This window comes from Oryctolagus cuniculus, chromosome 4 (genome assembly GCF_964237555.1).
Source record: "Oryctolagus cuniculus chromosome 4, mOryCun1.1, whole genome shotgun sequence".
In the NCBI taxonomy this organism is placed as follows: Eukaryota; Metazoa; Chordata; class Mammalia; order Lagomorpha; family Leporidae; genus Oryctolagus; species Oryctolagus cuniculus.
Genome location: NC_091435.1, coordinates 36,572,336 through 36,586,180, shown reverse-complemented (window position 1 = coordinate 36,586,180; position 13,845 = coordinate 36,572,336). Strand labels below are relative to the sequence as shown.

The 13,845-nt window shown below is 39.4% G+C and overlaps 2 protein-coding genes across 4 annotated transcripts in view; one reads left to right on the top strand and one right to left on the bottom strand.

Annotated features, from left to right (window-relative positions):
* Positions 1-13,845, top strand: part of ROBO1 (roundabout guidance receptor 1) — a 1,215,767-nt gene that overhangs the window by 728,954 nt on the left and 472,968 nt on the right. The gene's annotated exons all lie outside the window — the stretch shown is intronic.
* Positions 5,872-6,414, bottom strand: LOC108178019 (large ribosomal subunit protein eL21). The gene has a single exon (XM_017347172.3). The coding sequence runs from the start codon at positions 6,358-6,360 to the stop codon at positions 5,878-5,880; it is 483 nt and encodes a 160-aa protein (XP_017202661.2). The 5' UTR covers positions 6,361-6,414; the 3' UTR covers positions 5,872-5,877.

The following is a 13,845-nucleotide window of genomic DNA, read 5'->3' as shown; positions in this document are numbered from 1 at the left end:
AGAAGCAGAGGTAGAGAGATAGAGAGAGGTCTTCCATCTGATGATTCATTCCTTAGACGGCCACAACGGTCAGAGCTGCACTGATAAGAAGCCAGGAGCCTGGAGCTTTCTCCAGGTCTCCTACGCAGGTGCTGAGGCCCAACCACTTGGGCCATCTTTCACTGCTTTCCCAGACCATAGCTAAGAGCTGGATCAGAAGTGGAGCAAGCTTTGACTCAAACCAGCACCCATATAGGATGCTGACACTGCAGGCAGCAGCTTTACCCGCTGTGCCACAGTGCCGGCCCTGAGGTGTGTTTCTTGTAGGCAGCAAATAGAGGGGTCTTATTTTTTAATCCATTTAGCCATTCTGTATATCTTAATTGAAAAATTCAGACCATTTCCATTCAAAGTGACTGTTGATAAGTAATGCCATGGTCCTGTCTTGTTTCCCTAAGTATTCTTCTATTTTGTATTGAGTTTCCTTTGTACTATGCTAGGAGATTTTGCTGCCTTTACGTTCTTTCATTATAATGACTATCATTTTCTGTTTCAAGTGTAGCACATCTTTAAGAATCATTTGTGGGACCAGTGCTGTGGCACAGTAGGTTAATCCACCACCTGCAGCGCCAGCATCCCGTATAGGCGCCAGTTCTAGTCCAGCTGCTCCATTTCTAATCCAGCTCTCTGCTATGGCCTGGGAGAACAGTGGAAGATGGCCCAAGCAGTTGGGCCCCTGCATCTGTGTGGGAGACCCGGAGAAGCTCCTGACTCCTGGCTTCGGATGGGCTCAGCTCTGGCCATTACAGCCATTTTGGAAGTGAACCAGCGGATGTAAGAGACTTTTCTCTCTGTATCTCCCTCTCACTGTCTGTAATTCTACCTCTCAAATAAATAAATGAAATCTTAAAGAATCATTTATAAGACTGGAGAAGTGGTGGTACATTCTTTGTATTTCTATTTGTTTTAGAGGATCTCTGTCTCTCCTTCAATTATAAGTGAGAACTTTGCTGTGTGCAGTGTTCTATGGTTACAGTTTCTTTGTTTTACAACTTGAACTATGTCTGTCCAATCTCTCCTAGCCTGTAAGGTTTCTGTTGAGAAATTAGCTGTTAGTCTAATTGGAGATCCTCTGAAAGTAATCTGGTGTTTCTCCCATGAACATTTTAGAATATTTTCTTTATGTTTTACTGTTGAAAGTTCAACTATAATGCATCATGGTGAAATTATTTTTTGATTGTGTCTCTTTAGGAGTTCTATGTGCTTCCTGTAGTTGGATGTGCCTCTTTTTCTCCAACGTAGGGAGGTTGTCTGCTGTTATTTCACTGAATAGGCCATTCTTTCTTTCCATATGTTCAGGAGCTTCTAACACTCCTATGTTTGGTCATTTGATAGTATCACATAAATCTTGAACACTATTTTCAGGTTTTTCTAATTTTTTCATCTTTTTTTGGTCTGGTATATTTCTAAGATTTTTCTTACTTATTGAATTCTTTAATTCTAATATTTCAGTTTGATTTCTCTTCAATATCTCTATCAGCAAAATTTTTCATCCATATCATGTATGGAATTTCTTTATCTCATGAATTTGTTTCTCTGTGTTTCTGAGTAATCTGATTCTTTTGAAGACCTTTCCAGACATTTCACCAATCTTAGTCATCACATTCTAACACTGAAGTGCAGTTCTGTTCCTTCTGGGGCGTCATATTGTCTTCCTTGCTCTTGTTTCTGATATTTCTGCCTTTATTTTTTGGCATTTGTGGAAATACCTGCTGGTGTTCTCTTCTTGTCGGAGTTCTCTTTTATTTTTGACCGATGCCTCTGTGGCTTGGTGCAATCCTGCCCCTTCAGTGGATATACAGACGTGCGCGCTGGGTGTGGCCAGGGAGATATGCTTTTCTCTCACAGGGCCCTGCGAGGGCTCCGAACTGGACTCAAAGTCAGTGTAGTCAGGAAGCTCCTCCTTCAGGTGGCATCACTGGTGATGGGGCTGCCACAGTCGCTCTTACCTCACTGAAGCTGGCGTCTCCTCCAGCTCCAGCTGCTGGAGTTGCAGGTGGCATCCCCGCTTGCTGCTGCGTGTTTGCACTGTCCACATTGCTCCACGGTGTCTCTTTTCTTTCCTAGAATTTCTACCACAAACATGGCTTCCACTGTCCCCTGGGAATACACTTCTGCATTTTTTTCTGTTATCATCCTGTGATCAAAATCAGCACATCTTTTCCCTGTTGAGGCATCTTGGAATCTCACATTCATTCTCATAACAACCTTAGGGTGTGTTGTTATTGCCCAACTTTTACTGTGGAACACAAAGCCATGAGGATGTTCTATTGCTTGCTTAAGTATAGCCATCTGATTCCAAAGTTCTTAAATCTTATTTTTTTAATCTTGTTTAAAATAGCATTACCCAATCTATAATTAAAAAATATGTATTCATTTAGTAAGAGAGAGAGAGAGCGTTGAATATAGAGAAAGTTCCCAACTTCTTTTTCACTCCCCCAGATGGCTGCAAAGGCTGGGGCTGGGCCTGAAGCTGAGAATTCAATCCAGGTCTCACATGTGGGTGGTAGGAACCCAATTACATGAATGTCCCTGTTGCTTCAAAGGGCCTGCATTAGTAGGAAGCTAGATTCAGGAACTGGAGGCATGACTCAAATTCCGTCACTGCAATGTGGAACAAGGGTATCTTAATCACTAGGCTAAACCCATCCCTGAGTTCTTAATTTTTCAACTAGGCTGCTGCTTATTTAGATATACAACACAAAACAAATGTTTCCAATAGTATCAATTATGCAAATTCTCCTTTCCATTTCTGTTATTCAAATTTATTTTGTTACACTATAGGATAATCAATGAAACCTAAGCTATTACCTGTTCCAGTGTCCTAACTGGTATCTTAAGTACCAAGCAAATGCCCAGTTGAAAGTATATATTTCATTACTATTTTACATGTAATCATTTTGCCCTGATCCCTCCCTATAACACAGTAAAACTGACTTTTACACAATTAAAAACTTGTATTTATCAAAGTAGGGATGATTATTTTCTTTCAGATTTCTACTATATTTTGATGCCTGCACTCTGAAGGCTGATACACTTCACTGAATTATTGACGCATTTTTGGTTCACCTCTCTACCATATTAAAGTTTTTGCTGTATAAATATTTGGCAGGGAATGATGCTGATTTTTAGTAGGGAACTGTTACCAAATGCAAAGTTGATAGGAAATTGTATTCAAGCCCGTAAAGAAATTGAATGATGAGGAATTGTATCAATCCTGAGTAACTTCTTCCTTGGTTAACAATAAGTTTTTACATGTTATAAAAATTCTTGTGCCTATTTCTACCAGCTTAAATTTTTCTACCTTATGCTTGAAGGAGAAAATTTTAAAGTATATTTGTTAAATTTTATCATATGCACTTTTACTTTAACACACTTGCCATAAGACACAAAATGAAAGGCTTCAAACCATTGTTTTTAATATATTTATTACAAAAATAGTTTTATTTGGACTACTAGACTTCTCCAATATTTAGTAAGTAGTTAACAAATAGCAAAAGCATGCATTTTTGTCAGTGCCAGTCTAAAATAAAACAGTGTATGTTTGAACTTGATAAAACACACTAATATTGTTAAGCTCTCTTCATTCAAAAAAAAAAAAAGTATTTATGGGGACCGGCGCTGTGGTGCAGTGGGTTAATGCCCTGGCTGTTGCGGCCATCTGGGAAGTGAATGAGTGGATGGAAGACCTCTATATCTCTACCTCTCTCTGTAAGTCTGTCTTTTATTTCTTTTTTTGACAGGCAGAGTTAGACAGTGAGAGTGAGAGAGAGAGAGAGAGAGAGGAAAGGTCTTCCTTTTCTTTTCCGTTGGTTCACCCCCCAACTGGCCGCTACGGCCGGCGCATTGCAGCCGGTGCGCTGTGCCGATCCGAAGCCAGGAGCCAGGTGCTTCCTCCTGGTCTCCCAGGGCCCAAGGACCTGGGCCATCCTCCACTGCACTCCTGGGCCACAGCAGAGAGCTGGCCTGGAAGAGGAGCAACAGGGACAGAATCCGGCTGGTGCCCCAACCAGGACTAGAACCCGGGGTGCCGGCACCACAGGTGGAGGATTAGCCTAGTGAGCTGTGGTGCCGGCCATGTAACTCTGTCTTCTAAATAAATAAAATAAATCTTTAAAAAAAAAAAAAAGGTCACTTAAAAAAAAGTCTTTATGGATATAAAGCCACTACAGTAATTGTGTATAATTTTTCTTTATTATTATCAGTGATGAGAACCAGAATACTTTGAAGCAGAAATAAAGATAGTAGATAGATGAATCAAGGTGCTTGATCTGGAAGTCAAGCAAGGCCTGAGGAAATGAAAAAGAAAAGTGCTGAATTTTTAATTATTCCCAGACCTGCTAAGAAACTCGAGAAATATAATTCTAAAAGGTGAAAGTGTACAGAATCAAAGGGCAATGAGGCTGTATCTGAAGTGTGGTGGTTGAACGTGGATAGCTGGATTACTACGTGGAAGCATTTTCACCAAACTCTTTTGCATCTGCTTCAGGGAAGAGAAATATTAGTATTATCCTAATGTTTGCTGCTCCCATATTTCTCAAACCATGCTGTAGAAAAGAAAGCTGAACGGAAAAATTGCACTTGCAGCAGACTCTTCTGGAGTATAATCATGCTTTAACCAGGGAGCAAATGCATTGTCACATTCGATCTCTTCCTGTCATTTAGGATGATCTACCTTTGTAAGGCATTAACAGCACAAATGTGCACAGACAGGGATAGATGACATAAAGTGAACTGTGTTTTTGAATACTAAGAACTATACTCTTTGTTCTCTCTTTTATAAAGCTCTCTGGAGAGCGGTAGCATGAACTGAGATCATATATTTAAAAAAAATCTATGTTCTGCCTGAATATTTATCGAGTATGATCTTTCAGTACTGACCATAATCTCACCCTGTATCAAAGTTTGCATGGTGAATGAAAGGCTCCCTAAGGCACTGTCCTAAGGAACAGAGGAATAGGCACTGTTTTCAGATAATTGGCAAATATAACTGTGGAAGTCCTGAGATGGAAGCTTTAAGATTTCATTTATTATCATTCTTGATGGCCCACATACCCATTTGGTGAGGTCTCCTACAGATCTGAGTCTTAGAAATACTTCTGTCATCCAGCCTCTATAAACGCTATGGTCTCATACAACTAAGAAAATTAAAATCTTACTGAGAAATAAAAGCTAGGTATCTGATATGTAACATTTTCTAATACCTAAATACATTCATTTCTATAGCTTTATTCTTAATCAAATGACAAGCACTAAAAATATAAACATTAATATATTCAAATGTTTCACTTGGGCTCTTTTCCTTAAAACAAATAAAAACCTAGTAGTCAGACACCTAGTTTAAAACAGAATTGTTACCATGCTGTCGAGTTGGCATAGTGCCATTATTTAGATGACTCCTGGAGCCACACTGCAGGTTCGTTATTTTGTTGGATTTTAATACTCTTGCAACAGTGGTATCAGTTGATAAGCATCCAGTTTTCAGTATGTCATCTCTCCATAAAAATTCATTGTATTTGATATATATATATATAAATAGATATTTAATGAATTAGCAAATACATCAAGTAAGTCTCATAGAAGATGTTGGCAAATTTGGATTATAGTTAACTTGAATGTATGTAACATCATGTGCTTCTACAATAATAACTCCAGATTTTCCTGAGAAAGGAAAATTGAAGCAAGAAAATGTAAGCAATAAAATTCAGCTAAGATATAAATGTTCATATTTATAACTCATGTTTATTAATTCTTGAGCTTCTAATGAACTGATATCAAGTGGATAACAGTACATAAATTTTTTTTTCAATTAGGTCTTATTTATTTATCTTACATTTATCATGCCATGAATTCATAAGGAATGGGTTCCAGCAACTCAGGCTCCTTTCCATTGGTTCTGACAAAGTGGGCTTCTCTGGGTGGAGCAGGCTGACGCTTTAGTTGAACCCAGGTACCCTTCTCTTTGGCTTCCTTCTTCTTCTGATCATTTTCCTTCACACGTTTCAAGAAGCTATCTCGGCTCTTAGAGTGCTTAATGTGTTCAATACGCACATTTATTCTCTTGGCAAGAATCTTGCCCTTCACTTGTTTGTTTACAACAATGCCAACAGCATGCTGGGTAACATTGTAGACTCTTCCAGTTTTTCCATGGTAACATTTATGGGGCATTCCTTTTTGAACAGTACCCATTCCCTTGATGTCCACAATGTCACCTTTCTTGTAAATACGCGTGTATGTGGCCAAAGGAACAACTCCATGTTTTCTGAAAGGCCTGGAGAACATGTACCGGGTACCTCGCCTCTTTCCCTTTGTGTTCGTCATCTTGGCGAATTACTGGAAGATGGCGGCTCCGGCTGAAAGGAGTACATAAAATTTTTATCCTGTGGCTGAAGCCAATAATAATTGGCAACCCTGCTTTTTTTTTTTTTTTTTTTTTTTTTTTGACAGGCAGAGTGGACAGTGAGAGAGAGAGACAGAGAGAAAGGTCTTCCTTTGCCGTTGGTTCACCCTCCAATGGCCGCCACGGCCAGTGCGCTGCGGCTGAAGCACTGCGCTGATCCAATGGCAGGAGCCAGGTGCTTATCCTGGTCTCCCATGGGGTGCAGAGCCCAAGCACCTGGGCCATCCTCCACTGCACTCCCTGGCCACAGCAGAGAGCTGGCCTGGAAGAGGGGCAACCGGGACAGAATCCGGCACCCTGACCGGGACTAGAACCCGGTGTGCCCGCGCCACAAGGCAGAGGATTACCCTAGTGAGCTGCGGCGCCGGCCCAACCCTGCTTTGAAGAATGTTTCACATCCACATCCTAAAAGTTTAAATATTTACAGGAGCTAGGCAGAAATATAACTGAGTGAAAATGACAAAGTCTAAAACAAAAAGAAGGCATGGACACTGGTGTACTTGATAGACCATAAACCATCCACACAGGGCAGCTGTGACTCAGTTTTTTTTCTTAAGGTGTCTTTGGATATATCTGCTGAGAGACTATTTAAATGTGAGATTTTTGTTTCCAAAGATGAGGTAAACAGCTGAGGTAGAACGTGAAGTTTGCAAAGCATGGAACATTTTTTAGAATAGATGGTAGCTCTGAATTTGCTACAGTAGATTTATTTACTTAAGGAATACATTGAACTTCCATGTGTCCTTTCATCAAACCAATACTTACCAAGAAACTACACACTAGAATCTGCTGTTGAAAATGTCATAGTGGAATAAGCAGTCACAAACTGTAGGTGTGGATGACACACAGATTACAAATTAATATTATCAAGGATAGGAATAACATGCTGAAAATTTGTTGAAATAATATAAAAATTTTTTAAACAATGAAGACTTTTAAGCAATAGACAAACTCATAATTAAAACATGTGTGTCACCCATTGAAGAGAATTTGTCACAAAGAGTAGAAATGAAATACTATGAGAGCATCAGAAATCATAAAAAGCTAGTACCCCTGCTACAATTTGGAAAAGACTATAACTGTCTCTAATATTGTCATTTTAAAGGAAGAGAAATTGCCAGTGAGATAGAGAAATCATATAGAAATATAAAACTAAGCCACCTCTATGACATAACATGTAAAGCCACCACCTGCAGTGCCAGCACCATATATGGGTGTGAGTTCAAGAAATATAAAATTAAAAATAATAAAATAAAAATTATAAAGATAATTAAATATGCATAAATATTTTTTCAAAATATTTTATTTATTTATTTATTTATTCATTTATTTATTTGAGAGGGAGAGAGAGAAGGGAGAAAGGAGAAGAGAGGAGAGAGAAAATCTTCCACCTGTTGATTCACTCCACAAATGCCAAAAGCAGCCAGAGCTGGGTCAGGTTGAAGTTAGGAACCAAGAATTCCAACTGGGTCTACCATGTGGATGACATGAATCCAAGTACTTGGGTCATCATCTGATTCCTCACAGGCACATTAACAGGAAGCTGGATCAGAACTGGAATAGCCAGAACTCAAACAGGTGCTCTGATATGGGATACTGGCATCCAAGGTGATGGCTTAACTATTGCACCACAAAACCTTCCACAGTATAAGTATAATTTTAAACATCAGCCAAATTGGGGCCAATGCTGTGGTGCAGCAGTTTTAGCCATGGCTACTCCACTTCCAATCCAGCGCCGTGTTAACATTTCTGGGAAAGCAGTGGAGGATGGCCCAAGTCCTTGGGCCCCTGCACACACATGGGAGACCTGGAAGAAGCTCCGGGCTCCTGGCTTTGGCCTGGCCCAGCTCCAGTCATTGTAGCCCAGTGGGGAGTGGACCAGCAGATAGAAGCTCTCTGTGTGTCTCTCCTTCTCTCACTCTGTAACTCTGCTTTCAAATAAATCATTTTCTTAAAAAAGCAGCCAAATTGAACATTCAGACAAGACAGATACAGTAATTAAAATTAAAACTTTATAAATAGGACTTGGTGGCTAGCTTAACAGTTAAGACGCCAGTTAATAGGCCTGCATCCCATATAGGAGTGCTTGGGTTCAGTTCTCAGTCTGGTTCATGACTCCAGCTTCCTATCAATGCACATCTAGGGAGACAGTGGTGATGAGTCCAGTGATTAGTTTCTTGCCCATGCTGGAGACCTAGATTGAGTTCCTTATTGTAGCATCAGACCTGGCCTAAACCCAGCCCTTTCAGGCTTTGGAGAGTAAACCAATGGCTGGGAGTGCTCTCCATCTATCTGCCTGTGGTCTTCTTGATTAAATAAATAAATGTTAGCTTTTTTATTAATATAGGAGAGATTAGAAATAACTGAAAGATAAATGAAAAGGTATCAATAGGTTTAGGAGACCTATCATACAGCATGATTACTATAGTCAATAATAATGTATTTTATAGCTGAAAATTGCTGAAAGAATAGATTGCAAATGGTTTCAAAACAAAATATGACTCAAATGTAAAGTACAGGATATCTTCATCATTTTAATTTAGCCATTTCAATGTATATATGAATGTCAAAACATCACAATGTATATGGTAAAGATATAGGATTTTCACTTGTCAACTACAACTTAATTTAAAAATAAATTTTAAGCTAATATACAAAAAATAAAGAACTAGCTACATGGTAAAAAAAAAAAGAGCAATATAATTCAATCAGCTTGTAGAGTTGTATAAACAAGCAAAAATGAATCAATCTTAAAAGTTACTTCTTCCCCTTTAACCCACCAAATATGAAGACCAACCAAAAGGGACTATCAATGAAACCCTTTCGATATACATCTCGTAAGCAATAATACATATCAGAAAACAGTAGAATAATATCTTTAGCACACTGACAAAAATAAATAAATAAATCTATAATTCCATACCAAAGAAAACAATTATTAAAGAGTAAGTTCAATAAAAGATAGTCTTTATTTAATAATATCAAATGATATTATACTATAATATATATAATTATATATTATATAATATATACATTATATATTATATATAAAATATATATTATATATGTAAAATAATATTATGCAAAGGGAAATTGTCAGAAATTAATTGAATAAATATTGTGTTTCAAAATAAATATTTCAAATAACAACAACAAAAACAATGTGTTTTCGGTGGTAAAATCAGGTGGTGCTATCATACTTGATAATAACAATATGGAAAAAATGAGGTATCGAGTTGAAAAATTCTAAGATAACTGTTTCAGAAGACAGTCAGATATAATAGTTATCAAATATGCATCTTTAATAAGTAACCAGTAAATGAGTAAAAATAAGGATAAGCAGTAAAGGAATATAAATAGCATGAAAAAATTCAAAACCACTTGGGGAAAAAGATGGAGGTACCTCAGGAAACTTGATTAATTTAGGGGTTGCCGTTCATCACAATTTTTATATCACTTGGGTCAACCACATCCCATATCAGAGTGCCTGGGTTCAAGTCCTGGTTCCACTTCTTTTTCCAGCTTTCTGCTAACTCCAACTCTGAGATGTAACAGGTGATGGCTCAAGTACCTGGGTCCCTGCCACTCACATGGGAGATCCAAATAGATTTCCAGACTACTAGTTTTGGCCTGGCCCTGCCCATTGTGGGCATTTGGGGAGAAAAAAAAAAAAAGCATTTTGAAGAGATATCTCTCTCTCTCTCTTTAAAATAAAATGAAAATAAATCGGGGCCGGCGCCATGGCACAGTGGGTTAGTCCTCCATCTGCGGTGCCGGCATCCCATATGGGCACCACTTCTAGTCCCAGCTGCTCCACTTCCAGTCTAGCTCTCTGCTATGGCCTGGGAAAGCAGTGGAGGATGGCCCGGGGCCTGTGGGAGACCAGGGAGGGGCTCCTGACTCCTGGCTTTGGATAGGTGCAGCTCCGGCCATTGCAGCCATTTGGGGAGTGAACCAGCGGAAGGAAGACCTTTCTCTCTGTCTCTACCTCTCTCTGTCCTTAATGTGTTATACTATGCGAATTAATGGTAAAACTACTACTCAAACAGTACTCTATACTTTGTATGTCTGTGTGGGTGCAGTCTGTTGAAATCTTTACTTAGTATATACTAAGTTGATCTTCTTATATAAAGATAATTAAGCCGGCGCCGTGGCTCAATAGGTTAATCCTCCACCTTGCGGCGCCGGCACACCGGGTTCTAGTCCCGGTTGGGGCGCCGGATTCTGTCCCGGTTGCCCCTCTTCCAGGCCAGCTCTCTGCTATGGCCAGGGAGTGCAGTGGAGGATGGCCCAGGTGCTTGGGCCCTGCACCCCATGGGAGACCAGGAAAAGCACCTGGATCCTGGCTCCTGCCATCGGATCAGCGCGGTGCGCTGGCTGCAGCGGCGGCCATTGGAGGGTGAACCAATGGCAAAGGAAGACCTTTCTCTCTCTGTCTCTCTCTCTCACTGTCCACTCTGCCTGTCAAAAAAAAAAAAAAAAAAAAAAAAAAAAGATAATTGAAAATAAATCTTGATGAAGAATGGGATGGGCGAGGGAGTGGAAGATGGGATGGTTGCTGGTGGGAAGGAGGTTATGGGGGGAAAAAACTGCTATAATTCAAAAGTTGTACTTTGTGGCTGGTGCCACGGCTCACTAGGCTAATCCTCCGCCTGCGGCGCTGGCACCCCAGGTTCTAGTGCCGGTTGGGGAGCCGGATTCTGTCCCAGTTGCTCCTCTTCCAGTCCAGCTCTCTGCTGTGGCCCAGGAAGGCAGTGGAGGATGTCCCAAGTGCTTGGGCCCTGCACCTGCATGGGAGACCAGGAGGAAGCACCTGGCTCCTGGCTTTGGATCAGCGCAGTGCGCCGGCCCCAGCGGCCATTTGGGGGGTGAACCAACGGAAAAAGGAAGACCTTTCTCTCTGTCTCCCTCTCTCTCTCACTGTCTAACTGCCTGTCCAAAAAAAAAAAAAAGTTGTACTTTGGAAATTTATTTTTATTAAATAAAAGTTGAAAATAAATAAATAAATAAAATCTTTAAAAAATGAAAATAAATCAATAAAACTAATGTAAAAAAATCAAGGAGTAAAGGGAGAAAAAAGCATAGTGGATAGGAAACAAAATGCAAGGTTGCATGAATAAATTCAAGTAGTAATAACATCTTTCATTTGCAAGAATTGTTCTAACAAAATGAATGCTTCATTCAAAAATAGCTACCGTTGTTATCAGAATATTGTGTGCTTATCAGGCAGCTGAAGCCCAGAAAGGCTCCGATACACGGTCCAACGCTCTAAGTCACAGAAGTGGGTTTGAATTCAAGTACAGACTGCAGCCAGATCTGTTCTGTCACCACATATTGCCTCCCTCGCAAATGGAAAGGGAAAGAGCAGCTTGATATGAAATTTAAGTGGCACACATAGGCCAGATTTTAAGAATGCAGTTTCTATGTCAAGAATGTTGGTCTTAATCTGAGAGCAGTAGGAAGTCATTAAATAGTTGTAAACAGAAAACACTCTGAAAAGAAGATTGTCCAGAGGGCTGAAGATGCTAGAGGGAACATCCCAAAGGGCTTGTTGGGCAGCAGAGCATTAGAGTCCAAATAAATATGTGCAGTAGAAATGGGATGAGATTTAAACAGACCTGGCAGAATGTTAAATGCTACACAATCTGAATAGACAGATCCCAAGAGAAAACATAAATAAATGCATTAAATAATGTGATGACATAAAGATATGAATTTTCACAAGCTGAGGGATGGAAATATTAACACAAATAAAGGACTTTCTCTGTATCTGTCAAACAGATATGGGTACATTTTAAATCTGTGTTGAATTTGGGATACTAGTTGTAAATTCAGATGGCGATATGCTTTAGTAAATTAAACATTAGAATTTTAATTTAGAAAGAGTAAACAAGTAAGTGTTGGTTTCATGTTGTGATATTTGTAAGGTATTTGAGGAAAAACAAGAGAAAAACAAAGGTGTCAAAAAGCGAAGTGCATACCAATATGAAAATTTTAGGGTAAAAATACATGTACGTGATAATAGAAAAGAAAGCAAGTTTTAAGGAGAGAAGTGAGGTTGGCACTGTCAGTACTACAGACAGTGAGGAAGGTCTGAATAGCCACTGAATTAGGCAAGTAGAGAAACTGGCCATTTCAGAACAATGACTGGACAGTTAGATTAGAAAAGTTTATGGAGCTGATAAGGCAACAAGTAAAAAGTATAGACTGTTCTTTTGGGAAGTTTCTCAATAAATTAGAGTCTTGTAAGGTTGACAGAAAGTCATGAAAATAAACTGAGAGAAGAGAACAAATGGAAAATGTGAGATAAAGAAAGGTTCATCACTGAGCAGTAATCTTGGAAGAGGGAGTAGATTTAAGAGCATCAATGAAATTAAATTATGAGAGCTTGTAAGCTTTTTTTTTTTTGCCTTTAAACTATGCTTTATTTACCACTTTAAAGATGGACCTTCTACATTTTCCAACTCTTTTACTGTACAAGTTCTGGAACTTGTAAAAGCTCGTGTAAACTAGGTCTACATTGCACACGTGGAACCAGGACCAATTTCAGTGGACATGTAGCTCTCTCCACCTGCTGCACATTGTGCATTGCTTTTGCTTGTGCATGAGAAGTCCTTGATGTCAAACTTGTACAGATCATTCCATATTTTTTAAAGATTTATTGATTTATTTGAAAGACAGAGTTACAGAAAGGCAGAAAAAGAGAGAGAGAGTTCTTCCATCTGCTGGTTCACTCCACAAATGGCTGCACAGCCAGAGCTGCGCCAATCTGGAGCCAGGAGCCTGGAGCTTCTTCCAGCTTCTCCCACGCAGATACAGGGACCCAAGAACTTGAGCCATCTTCTACTGCTTTCCCAGGCCATAGCAGAGAGCTGGCTCAGAAATGGAGAAGCCAGGACTCAAACTGGTACCCATATGGGATGCTGACATTGTAAGTGGTGGCTTTACCCACTACACCACAGCGCCATCCCTGATGATTCCATATTAAACGAGATTTTTAGTTCAGTCTTCTCTCTTAGCTGCCAACCATCAATTCCATTTTACCCGTTGGGATTCTCTGCATGGCTGTACTGCTAACACCTTATATACTTCAAAAAAGTTTGTCAGAAATAAAAATGAAGCTTTGCTGTGTCAGAGTAGTTCGTCCTGTCTTTCTATCTCTGGAAGTGGCAACAAAATATCTTTTATTTCTGGCTTCAATCCTGGAGCCACTGTTGACTTTTGTTTCAATTTTTAAATTTAATTTTAATTAGTTGTTACAGATTCAGTGTAATTTGTAGATAAAGTTCTAAGATCATAACATTACCCTCCTCTCCCCCTTAATGAAGATTGTGTTAAAAGATTTATTTATTTATTTGAAAGAGCTACAGATAGGCAGAGGCAGAGAGAGAGAAAGAGAGAAAGAT

Bases quoted from the DNA above. Each gene is read 5' to 3' on its own strand.
- LOC108178019 (XM_017347172.3), bottom strand. From the start codon at position 6,360: ATGACGAACACAAAGGGAAAGAGGCGAGGTACCCGGTACATGTTCTCC.